The sequence below is a fragment of the Calypte anna genome, chromosome 8, assembly GCF_003957555.1.
Source record: "Calypte anna isolate BGI_N300 chromosome 8, bCalAnn1_v1.p, whole genome shotgun sequence".
NCBI classification, from domain to species: domain Eukaryota; kingdom Metazoa; phylum Chordata; class Aves; order Apodiformes; family Trochilidae; genus Calypte; species Calypte anna.
Genome location: NC_044254.1, coordinates 21,909,536 through 21,921,832, shown reverse-complemented (window position 1 = coordinate 21,921,832; position 12,297 = coordinate 21,909,536). Strand labels below are relative to the sequence as shown.

Below are 12,297 nucleotides of genomic sequence, written 5' to 3'. Positions count from 1 at the left end.
TCCTGTGCTTCTCCCAGAGCCTCCAGCTGCTCTCCCCAAAGCAATACAGATCCATGGCCTGGCTTGGTGTCCCCTCAGGGGTCAGCAGGATGAAGTGTCTACATGTTGTGGGGTGAGGGACAGCAAGAATCCAGCCCCAGCACTTGCACCCCAGCAGCCTGAGCCCTGTGGGGCTGGGCTGCATTTTGGCCTCTGATTGAATTGGGTTTCTTTAAAGGAAATGGGGTCTGTGAAAGGAAATTTGGACCACAGGACCCCAGAAAAACTGTGACAGGAGAGTGTTAGCCACCAACACGGAGTGGTCATGACCTGCATCCCATATTGGCTTCCTTCTGCTCCCCTGCCCACTCCCTGCAGCCAGGCTGGGCTTCCTCTTAAGTGGCTGCCACCCCGTCCCTAGGGCCAGGCACAGCTTTCATGGTGATATTCCCTTGCCAGAGTCTTTTTCCTGGAGCTGTTGGGTTTCACCTCATGGCCCCCTGGTGCTGATGATGTTGCCTGAAGGGGCTCAGTCCCAGGGAGCTTGTTATGGCATCCAGGTGCTCCCCATCCTCCTCACCTCCTGGCTCAGCCCAGAGGTGCTGGAGCATCCCTGGGTGTCCAGGGTCCAGCCAGGTGACTGTCCCAGTACCTGCTCTCCATGGAAAGCCCAACACACCAGCTCCCACGGTTCATCCCAGCTTGGCACCAGCTTTAGCCCATGCTGCCCGAATTGTGGGTTGCCAGGTCTCACCTGGCCCCACGCAGCCCCCCCTGCAGCTCAACCTCCCTGGCTTTGTGCAGCCGTACAAAAGAGAACCTGTCTGGGCTGCTTTACGTCCCAGGAGTTGGCTGATAATTAAACAAAAGCAAAATAGCCTTGGCATGAAACTTGACCTTTCCAGAGCTTGAGGGGGGGTGAGGGGGAAGGGCAAATTTGCATGATGTCATGTGGTGGTTGTTTTTATGTGTTATGCTTGTTTGGTGGGGACCTCTGTGCCAGGGTGTGGGAGTCCTTGTATTGCAATGATGAACTGGGCTGTGGGAGACAGGGTCCAGGCTGACCCAGCCTTGCCCCACAGGTGGAGGGAAGCACCTTCCAGCCAGCATCCTCCAGGATAGCACACATCTACAAGATCATCCCCTTGGATGAGGGATCTCAGTGCTGGAGGGGTGCCAGTGCCTGGGGCATGCTGGCCCTGTCCCCATCCCTGTGTGGGAGGGAAGCAGTGACGCTGTGCCCAGGCCACCAGCAGCCCAGGTCAGGGGGCAGATCCCAAATATTCAGCACCCTTGGCTTTATAAGGAGCCCAAGGTGCCCAAACAGCTTCCAGGAAGAGGCTCAGCTTGGTTTCTCCTCCTGTTTCAAGCTACCCGATGTCCCTGTCCTGCACCCAGCCTGTCCCTGTCCCTTGCTGCACCTTCCCAGCACAGGGCTGCCACCTCCTCTGCCCGGACCTAACAAAGCCCAGCAGTGAATTAATCTTCAACTGGGTACCCAGAATTATTGCTGCCATGGTTATTACACCGTGTCCTGTTCTGCAGGGTGTTAATCTTTAACACCCCAGGGTCCATGTCAGCTCCTGCCTGCTGCCTTTTTAACAGCTTCCTTTTTAGCATCACCTCCTTTGATATCTCAACAAATAACCAGGGAGGAGATGGGGGGAGGCTGCCCAGGAAACACCCTTAGAGCTGGGTGGGCACACAGGATTTTCTCTGGGGCAGAGAGCAGGAGAAGGGGAGCCAGGGAGGAGGGTTATGCCATGGAAAGGTTGCATGGCCTCACTTCTTCCCCCTGGCCAGCCCATGCCCTTCAAGGATGTCCTCTCCTCCGGGAAGATCCTGGCTCTGCTGTTGCAGCAGGTGAGGGGAAACTCCCTGCAGAGGGCACTCCTTGTGCCAGGTGTTTGCTTTTCCTTCCCACTCACTCCCTTTAGCAGCACAAACCCAGAGAGCTACAATTCCTTCCTCCAATTCATGACCACCCTGCCCATCCCCAGAACTAGTTCCCAGAAGGGAGTGGGCAGCTCCTTTCCCAAAGTTCTGAGTGCTGCCCACTCCCTGCCAGCACAACCCCCTCTGCCACCAAGGATTTTGTCCATTGTGCCCTGGGCCAGGGGATGCTGATGGCAAATCTGCTCTGCAAATCTCCTGGGAATTTGGCCCATGTGTAGCACCCACCAAGGCTGCAGGGGGGCCAGGTCCAGCCCACCCAACCCAGCCCCCAGCCCCTTCCTCATTGCTCCCCAGGAAGCAGCACAGCTGCTGGAATCACAGAATGTTAGGGTTTGGAAGGGACCTCTGGAGATCATTGAGTCCAACTCCCCTGCCAGAGCAGGATCACCCAGGGCAGGTCACACAAACACCTCCTTGGGTCTTGAAAGTCTCTAGAGAAAGAGGCCTTGAGGCATCCTGCTCCCTTTCAGGCTCCAAATGGGGTTGTTTCCTGCAGCAGGAAGGTCCAAGATTGCTGAAGTGACATCGGGCTGGTTCCTGCTTGGAGCCACAGCAGATGGGATGGGGCTGGAGATGCCATACTCTTTCCAGGAGGTCCAGGCAAGTGGGGATCTGCGTGCACCCCTGTTTCCCCTCTACCAAAAGAACCCTGGAGCACAGAGACCAAATGCTGCCCATTTGCTGAATGGTCCCCACACACAGCCAGGTCTCTCCTCCTGCCATCCTCATCACCTCTCCAGCTGGGAGAGGGGCACGTCTGACGCAGGAGAGAAGTAAAGTCTTCCCTGAGCCCAGCCCCCTTGCCCTTCTCTTCTACCAGCTCTGCCCATCCTGGAAGATTTCTTCCTGTGTTGCTGTGGAAAGGTCAGCACCTGCCCAGGGGTCATCGCCCGTGGTAGGTGGCACCACCCATGGCCAGAGAGCACTAGTCCCTGCCAGGGAGACTTCAGCCTCCTGCTGTCCCCCCACCTGTGTCATGGGTAGAAAAGAGGAGCCCCCACCCCAGCACACACACCCTAAAAGCTTCTTGGGCATCTCAAGTCCAAGGACACCTTTCTGAGGACAATAAGGAAGTTTCTGTGTGTTCCTACATGTTCCTGGGAACATGTCATGCACTCTGATAACACAACTGTCAGGTTTTTGGGGTGCTGCCAGGCACCCTGGAGAACCAAGGAGTCTGGGCAATCAGCCTAAGGGTTACATGGTGCAGAGATGCCTAGTGGTACCCATATGGGTTGGTGGGGTTGGGGCAGTGGGCTGAGGTGCATCCCAGGGCTGGTGGATGACCAGCATGGGGTCTTCTCCAAGGAGCCAAGCAGTCCTGGCTGTGCCTGGGCAGTGGGAAGCAGAGGGCAGGGGGACAGGGGGAGCACAGGGGAGGGAGGTGGCACCAGCCTGGCTTTCCCCCCACTGCTGCTCTTCATCTGCCAGGGGAGTAAGGAAGGGTGATGGGGAGGAGTTGCATCCGGGAGGAGAAACTGGTCCTTCGAGTTTCCCGGAGCAGGTGGAGGGGAGGAACCAAACTGGTGGTTGCAGGCTCCTTGCCAAACCTCAGCTCTACAGAAACTGCCTGCCCTGCTCCAGAGAAACCCGCAGCAGGGAAGAGGTGTGAGGTCGGGCATCACCTCCAGCACTCCCCACCCTGTGGAGATGATGGCAACAGGAGTCAGCTTTGCAAGGTAGCCCCAAAAAGAGATAGAGCTCCAAAAATCTGGCTCAGTGCCAGCTGGCAGCTCTTAGAGCCATTTGGCACCTGTGGGGCTCCTGGGCACCACAACACCTTTGGGAAGGGCTTTGGGCAGTGCCGGTTGCAGGTGGCTTCTGTGTGCACAGAGAGAAAAGACAAGTAAAATCCTGATGTCATTCATGAGACCACTGGTTATAGTGGAACCAGGACCCTCACCTGTCAGGAAGGAAGAGGAGTCCATTTTCTGGCAGCTTCCCCACACACCTTGCCGTGGGGCGAGGCCAAAACCCACATCCCCAGGGCTGAGTCACCCAGGGTGGGGAGCAGGTCCCCATATCTGCCCCATTGCCTTTCCTGCCAGTGTGCTGGGTGCTGGATGGTGCCGGGCAGACACCAGTCCTCGAGCAGCCACAGCAGGGCTCTGGTGCAGCCCATGCCTGGTGCAGGAACTGATAAGGGGGGGGCTGTGGCAGGCACGGAGCAAAGCAGTGAGGGGGGAGGCTGTTTGCACACTGGCCTCCTGCCCCACTGCTAATCAGCTCGTCCTTCCCCATCACCACCCTCCTGCTCTGCCCCACAGATTGCAGAGATTGGGAGAATGGGGTGAAGCAGCCTTGTCCCCCAAAACCCCTGCCTTGGCCTCAGTTTTGAAACAGGGAAACTGAGTCATGGCAAGTGGATGCTGAAGGTGGGATGGCTGGCTGGTGGGGAAGCCAGGAAGGGAGCAGCCCTTCGGAAAAGGGGTGGCTGGAAACCCTCCCAGCCCCCCCACCAAGCCTCCCACCATCCCCACACATCGAGGCACCATAAATGCATCACACAGGTAGTGTGGGATGGAGATGCTTGGAGACGGGGCTGGCTGTGCCCTCTACCCCAACCCAACCCATTTGGGGTTCCTGGTGCTGATGGGGACACTAGCACACCCCCAACCCCAGCCCCCAGAGCCAGCCCTGCTTTTCAAACCAGGCTGAACCAGCGTTGCTGAGCTGGCACAGAGCGGGCGTGCAAGGTCAGGGGTGGCCCCCACCACTCCCCGACTGTTGTGCAAACACCGAATTTGTTGTTTCCAAGCACCCGAGCAGGTGAGGAGCCTCAGTGGAGGGGGGGCAGGGCTGCAGGCAGGGCTGTGCTGCCTGCCTGGGGCTGATGGAGCAGGGGGAGGGCAATGCTCCTCCAGGCAGGTGCTCGTGATTGAAGGCAGCACCCAGAGGGACACCAGAAAATTATTTGTATCCAAGATGAAAAATTTATTTGTTTGTCCTTACAGCACGGAGAGGGGCTGGGCCATGAAATGATGAGAGGTATGGGGCAGCCCCGTCTGCCACTGGGCCAGGGCCCAATGAGTCTGTGCTTCATGCCAGGGCAAGGCAGCCACCAGCCAGCGCCTGGTGGACAACACAGTGTTTAGGGGACAACCCAGTGACAGGGTCAGGGCTGGCAGAGGATGGGTGCAGGGGTAAATACATCATCTTTTGAGGGTGTAGTTATCACCTACAACACCTTAGCTGGGACCAGCCCCCATTCAGTGGGGTGATGCAGGGGAGGGCACAGAGCAGCTCCAGCCCCTTGCCCTGATAGACCCCATCCAGGGACACCACGGGGACAGCATGGGAGAGGTACAGTACTGGCCTGCAAAGGTTTAATCAAGACATCACCATGCCACTGCTGGATCTGCAGCAGTGATCAGCCCCTGTGCCACTTTTTCTCCCCAGAAAGATTAAGCAGCTTCCCCTCCCAGTCCCCTTCAGAAAAAACAAACAAAAAAAGAAAACACAACCCCCCCTGTCTCTATGTACAGACTCAGTGTGCCACATCAGTACAAAAATATACTCATAAACTCTACAGATCCCAGCTCAGTAGATCAAAATCTATAAATCACAGCATCAGGCCCAAGGAGCAATGGGGTCCCCCTCCCCACACCAAGAGTACAGCATGGGCACATCCCAGCCCGGTGTGGGGAGCAGATCATCCTCCTGCCTCCTGTGGTCATTTGTGATCCAGCTGGCAGTACAGGTACATGGAAACCACCATGGCTGCGATCTGGGGGTGACAAGAAGCAAGTCAGACCTCACAAGAGCGTGTTGTCCATGCCCCTCCTTCAAGACAGGTTTGGGTCACAGCCCATAGCATCCAGCCCCAGTGCACACAAGGAGGAAGAGCTGGGTGTGCACAGTGAATAAGGCTCAGTAGCCCTCTTAGGGCAGATGGTGGTCCATGAAGCTGCATCATGGTCCCAGCATCACTGCCCACCTCCATGTCCAAGGAGGAGGCAGCACAGAAATACTCAGGAACTCACCTCCAAGGCAGCGATCCCAGCTGCCACACCACCCACCACACCTGAATTGGTCTTGATATCTTCCAGGATCTGCTTGAAACAACCCTGCAGGAGGTAACCAGGCAGGTGAGAATGTGAGCAAGAGGTAGCCATCCCCTAACCACTGGGAAACAGCATCCCAGGAAGAAAGGTTCAATTCTCTGATGGACAAGGGATGGAGACTTCAGGAGGAAACTCATCCTGGACCATTAGGCCACAGCACAGAACAGGGTGTAGGGGGGGAGGAGGAGAAAAGGCAAGGAAATCACCCAAAAAGGCAGAGTGGTGCCTGGGGTCATGCTCAGCTCCAAGGGTGCCACCCTGGTGCAGAGCTCCCTTCCAGGACAAAGCGATGCAAGCAGCTTTGCTTGTCTGCACCAGGGACAAGCCAAGGTCACCACAGCATCTCACAGGACTTAAAGCCTGTGTGATACCATGCCCAGAGCTAGGGCTGGAGCTACAGGACAGGTATCCCCCAAACCAGGCTCTGGCAGAAGTTGAGAGCCACTGCTCCATCCATACCGTGACATTTTTTTCCGCAGCGAGAGTGTCACTGCAGGGCTTCACGTCCTTGCAGCAGGGTGCTGGGTAGGTGTGGTTGTTACTGATGTACCACGGGGAGTCTGTGAGGTCTGTGTAGTTATTCAGGCCACAGCAACCAATCTAAGAGAGGAAGAGATGGGGAAAGCATCCTACAGGTCCCCTTGCTGGCTTGGACACGGTCTAGACCCTGCTGCCCCAATTCAGGTGGTTACCCAGCACAACCCAATTCTGGGAGAGGTGCTCAAGAACCTTCTTGGAACCAGGATTTTGTTCCACTTTCCAGCATGTACAGCTCTCACCCCAGCAATGGGACATCTAGATCCCAGACGAGTAGATCCCAGGCATCCAGGAAGCAAACCCCTGCACATCCAGGGCCATGACCATGTCTCCATTCTCACTGTGATCACCCACCCAGGTGTGCATCACCAAGTCTGTGCTGACAGCATCCTGACCCACAGCTGTGGGCCCAAGAGGCCAGCATACCTCCCCCATGGTGACATTCCAGATTTGTGTGAAAGGATCATCGTTCCCAAACTTCTCCTTCAGGAGAGGGGTCACCACACCCCTCAGCAGTACTTCTGCCTGAAAGAAGAAGCAGAGAAACACCTTCAGAGAAGCCCTTAGGGAACACCACAAAGCCAAGAGCCTCCATACTGATTTAAGCCCATGAGGAGGAGACCAAACAGCCCCAGCATGGCCAGGAGCACACCACACCACATCCTTTTGGCCCAAAGACAGCTTGGCCCCTTCCCCACTAACCCATGTGTTCTGAGTCATCTGATAAGCAGCACAACCCATGGAGCCAGGAATGACGCTTGCCCTGTGGTTGACTTTTCCTGTGCCTAATGAGGCAAAGCCCATGAGGGTGTGAGCAGTCACCTTTCTCCTCAAGTGGCTTCTAATATGGCCAATAAGAGGTTAGGTTTGCTCAGAATGAAGCATTTAAGCACTTCCTCTCCTCTGTGGCTCCTACCATCTCCAGAGGTGGAGAGGTGTCCAGCCTCTGCTGGTACTGGACTACAGGTGTTCAAAGAAGCAGGTGAAACTTGTACCAAACCCTCATTTCTTCAGGGCAATGGGAACCCCTGTGCCCTCCACCCTCACACCAGTTCCACCACCCCAGCCTGCCCACATGCTGGTGCCAGCAGGTACCAGCATATCTGCCTCCTTGGCAGTGCCCACCTCTTAGCTTCCCCTTCCACGGGCAGCCCTGCCAGCCCCTCAGTCTCCTGTTTTCCCCAGGGAAAGGACAAGTCCCAGATTAGCCCAGCTCAAGACTCAGATATGCCACTCACAAGACCTGTGTAGACCAGAGCCACCACAGCAGCAGCAATCTCAGCAATGAAGATGATCAGCACCACGGCGAAGAACTAGGATACAGCAAAAGGAGGTCAGAGCAGGACCAAGGGCCACAGGACCCTATTTCAGGGTTCAAGCCCCATCTCATGGCCTTCAGCTCTGCTCTAATGCAGAAGCAGCACAACCTTGGGGTCCTCCTGTCTGCATGAGGATGACCTCTCTGGACATTCTCTGAGAGAAACCTGTGCCCAGCACCAGCTTTTGCTTCCTATCAGTCTTGCCCAGGTCAGACTTTGGGTCCAGCATTGCCTTTTCAAGGCCCATTCCAGCCTTCCATTACATGGGAATGTCCAAGGAGAACAACTCCAGAGGGAAATCCGTCCCTCAGATCTCACCCACCAGAGACACAAAAAAAAAATGAAGCTTGATAATGAGATTAGTCAGGTCCATACCAACATCAGGAGACACTTGCTCTCCTTCTGGGCACCACAGCACCCAAGAAAGCCGATGACAAGCAGGATGGCACCAATGACGATGAGGAAGTAGCTCACATTCACAACCTGCAGGACACTGGAGGAGAGTGCCCCAAAAATATCCAGGAACGACTTTCCATCCACTGCAACCCAGATGCCAACTCCCAGGAGGGTCCCACCACCGAGCTGGGAGGAGAAAGACAACATCAGCTCCCGGGAAGGCAGAGATCTGGGATCTGGGGGAGGCAGAAGTATTTCTCCCCTCTGCAAGTTTTTGCCATGCCAAAGAAGGATTTTGTGGCTGCTGAGGGCAGCTCAGGGCGTTGCCACCACATACTTGGGGCAGCTGGATGGGTCACTACCCCACAACACACCCCATCACCAGCACACCCCTGGTTGCAGTGTCACAGCTGCTCCCTTCCCCAGCCCAAGTGGTTTCAGTGTCAGCAGCAGGGCAGAACCCCCCGTTCAGAGCACCAGTGCCACCTGCCAACCCCTGACCCCAGAGGAACCCACAGGGCCAGCTCAGACACTGGCCACCATCACATTGCCACAAGTTCCTCTGTCCAGGGAGCAGCTGAGCAGCCCCTGGCCCCAGATATTCACATGCTCCTGGTGAGATCAGCTCCCGGCTCCAGCCTTCCCCAGCCCTGCCCTCCAGACACTTGACCTTCCCACCAGCCCCAGGTCCTGGCAGGAGCTTCAAGGAGGAAAAGTTTCACCAGAGTAAGGGGGGAGACTCTGCATCCCAACTTCTCATGGCCATATCCCACCCATCCAGGTGGCACCAATGTTCCTGCAGAGCCAGGATAGCTCTCAGGAGCTCCACTACACTTTGTCCTGGGTCGGAGGTCTGTAGACCTCCAATACCCAAGACCTCCAACACCTCAGGTCATTGTCACACACATGGGATGCTCCTCTACAGAGATGAAGCCCCCCAGGCCGGGACCCAGCAAACCCCCCTGCTCAGAGGCACACAACACTCCTCACCAGAACTTCAGCACAGGACATGGGTAGCTGATGCAACAGCCACTGTCCCCAGCAGAGCCCAGCATAGTCCCCTGGGCTTTGGCTAGAGCTGGACACACAGCCAGAGACCCCCCCAAGCCCGGGGCTTTAGACCTTCAGCTTGGGCACAGAGACCAGATCTTGTGCCCCACCAGAGGCACAAACCCCACCTGCACTCAACTGCCCACAGTCCCCCAAAAAAGGGGCACAGAGGGGCAGGAGAGCCCTGGCCAGGCATCACACATCCCATGCTTGGCTTAGGGGGCCCTCCGGGAGCCGCTCCTGCAGACCCCAGGCCCCCATCCCAAGTTCCTAGGGCAGACGAGGGGGCTGCCCTGGCTCACCCCACACACACATCCCCCTCCCAGACAGGGACAGCAGCTGGGGTGCACTTACAAATATGGCCAGGTTGAAGAGGATCATCATGACCTTGATAAAGGTGAAGCACCCCATCTTTGCGCCTGGGGAGAGCAGAGAGGGGTTATCAGGGGGAGCCCCCTCCCCGACACAGCCGCTGCCCCACTGCCGGCGGGCTCAGCCCCCCCTCCAGAGGAACCTGGGGGCTCCCCACGGGCAAAGAAGGGGGTGAACCCCACGGGTTCCACTACCCGAAACCGCCGAGTCCATCCTACCTGAGTGGAAAGCAGGCCCCAGAACCCCGACCCAGCCTGCCCCGAACGTTCTGCCTCCCCCGCCCCGTCGCCACCGCCCTTTAAGCGGGCGCGGCCCCGGGGCCACCTCCCCCGCCGGACCCCCAGCCCCGCCCGGCCCGGCCCCCGCTGGGGCCACCCCTCGGGGTGTCCCTGGGTGCCCGGTGGCTTGCTGCCCTCTGCTGCCGGAGCCACCAGCCCGGGGAGACGCGGCCAGTCGGTTCCCGCGCCCATCGCCGCGGCCTCTTGGCGTGTGTGTGTGTGGGGAGATGATGCCCCCGTCCATGTACCCCTGCCACTGTCCCCGCTGACCCCACCCGACAGAGCCACGCTGAGCAGGGGGCTGCGACCCCGGGGATGGGGAAGATTATATCAGTTTCGGGGGTGTTGCCCCACGGGGGGTGCTGCAGGCATGGAGGGAGGCGGAGGGTTACCACCCCTCTACCCTCCTCGCCAGAGGTGCTGGGCACGGGGCTGGGATTTTCCGCTCTTCCCCCGGTCACACCCCCCCTGTGCCACCCGCTGCCGGCAGGACCATTGTTGGATCACTCCATCTTCCAAGGGGGTTGCTGGGGGTGCGCTCCTGGGGACCGCGCTGGACTCCGCGGGCAGAGATCACTCCAAATCCCAAATCTCCAACTTCCCAGACGAAAACAGAAGTGGTCAGAGGAGAGTCCGAGGCAGCGCCGTACGAGCGGGTTTGCAATGGAAAAGCCAAAGCCGTACGGGCCGCCCCTTTCTGTTGTTCAGGGGGACAGATTTTCCCTGGCGGGGACACAGCAGCACCACGGCAGGAGAGGACAGTGACAGCCATGGCAGATGCCAGCGCTGGACCAGGTCAGGGGAGACCTGCCCATTGCCTAAGGGCTGCCAAAAGTGATTTTCTTTGGGAAGATGCTTTGAAAGAAGGCCGGTTTCCCACAGAGGGGAGCAGCACACTATGGGATGCTGCATCTCTGGGCCTAACAGGCAAGGATGGTCCTCGCCTGTCCAGGATGCCTTTGGGGCAGGCACTTGTACTGGTCCCCTCCCCAGCACCCATAGTGTGTCCCTCCACTTTTGTCATCAAAACAAGGAGTGCTGCAGGAGGCCAGGGAGCCCTCATCCTGCAACAGCAGGCAGCAAACACAGGGTCAGGATGCTGGGCATGATCTGCCTCACACCCACCTCCCCTGAAACCCCACAGCAAATTACCTACCTGGCCCTAATGATACATTTCAGCAGGATGAAGTCAGCCACGTTGGGCTAAAGCCAAAGCCTAGTGGTATCTGGGGGAAGCCTTCAACCCCCCACAGGCACACAGGGTATTAATGGGCTGGAGCCAGGGGCTTTAACCCTTTCCTCCCCTCTGCCTGCAGTTTCAGCCCTTCCCTGCAGCAGCTGCCCACCCAGAGCTGCCACAGAGCTGCTCAGAGTGAGTGGCAAATGCAAATTAAGACCTAAATGCAAATTAAGACCTCCATCATATTGCCCATCTCCCAGAAGTTGCCCCATCCCAGCCTGACCCTATTTGCTGCACTCAGACCTCTCACCCTAGAAAAAGTTTATGGCAAATACATAAATACTTGCTCTCATTCTCAATCATCCTCAGCCAAAGAGAAAAGCAAAGGACAAGCTATGGCAGCTCCACTCACCTGCCCAGAGCTCAGTGTCACAGCCTGGGGTTTGTCTGCTCCCCAGCATTGCCCATCTGAGTCCCATGAAGAAGTCAGGGCTGGATTTTCTGGCTCTCTGGGAAGGCCTGACCTGACCACAACAGAACAAGCCAGGTGACATTCCCATGTCCCTCCTGCCTGACAGAGCCCTGTCACATCCTTGCTATTCCCATCCCTGCACACAGCAGCTCAGCTGGACCCTGAGCATTCCCTGAGCAGGGATAGCTCTCCACCAGGACTTGGGTCCAGCAACTCAGCCCTGGGAAGCTGAAAGTAGAAAAACGGCCATAAGTGGTCACTCCTGAGGTCCTCTGTCCCCAGCCCATGCCCTAAGGGGCATTTTGGAGCAGCCACACATTTCTCTCTAACAATCCATCTGCTTGGGAGTAGGTTGGGTGAGGGGGCATCTAGACCTCACCCAGAGGGATATGGGGTGCCCTGACATCCCTCTCACTTCCTGAAGCCTGCTCAGCCCCCTGGGTAAATTAGCAAATACTAACAAGCCTGAGCAATCTGCCAGCAAGGAGGTCAGGTGGGTCCTGAGTGGGGCTCACTTGGCTTAATGCCATCTACAGGGACCCAGCTGTCCCCCTCATACCTCAGTTTCCCTCCTTGTAAAGCATTGGATAACCCCATCCAGATGGGCACCTTACAAAGGGCTCTCATGTGCATGTTTTGGAACAGCAGCATCTGTCCAGCTGTCTGTCCAGCATCCAGTTACCTGGACAATGGT

The 12,297-nt window shown here is 57.3% G+C and overlaps 1 protein-coding gene across 1 annotated transcript; it reads right to left on the bottom strand.

Annotated features, from left to right (window-relative positions):
• Nucleotides 1-4,962: 4,962 nt before the first annotated feature.
• TSPAN1 (tetraspanin 1) lies at nucleotides 4,963-9,975 on the bottom strand. The gene is made up of 8 exons (XM_008490907.2): nucleotides 9,892-9,975; nucleotides 9,656-9,720; nucleotides 8,231-8,437; nucleotides 7,775-7,849; nucleotides 6,963-7,061; nucleotides 6,459-6,599; nucleotides 5,919-6,002; nucleotides 4,963-5,662 (listed from the first exon to the last, which is right to left on the bottom strand). The coding sequence occupies exons 2-8, from the start codon at nucleotides 9,710-9,712 to the stop codon at nucleotides 5,609-5,611; spliced, it is 717 nt and encodes a 238-aa protein (XP_008489129.1). The 5' UTR covers nucleotides 9,713-9,720; nucleotides 9,892-9,975; the 3' UTR covers nucleotides 4,963-5,608.
• Between the last annotated feature and the right edge of the window lie 2,322 nt (nucleotides 9,976-12,297).

Bases quoted from the DNA above. Each gene is read 5' to 3' on its own strand.
- TSPAN1 (XM_008490907.2), bottom strand. From the start codon at position 9,712: ATGGGGTGCTTCACCTTTATCAAGGTCATGATGATCCTCTTCAACCTG. The intron at 8,438-9,655 runs GTAAGTGCACCC...TTCTCCTCCCAG, and splicing joins TCTTCAACCTGGCCATATTT to CTCGGTGGTGGGACCCTCCT. The intron at 7,850-8,230 runs GTATGGACCTGA...GCTGTATCCTAG, and splicing joins GCAAGTGTCTCCTGATGTTG to TTCTTCGCCGTGGTGCTGAT.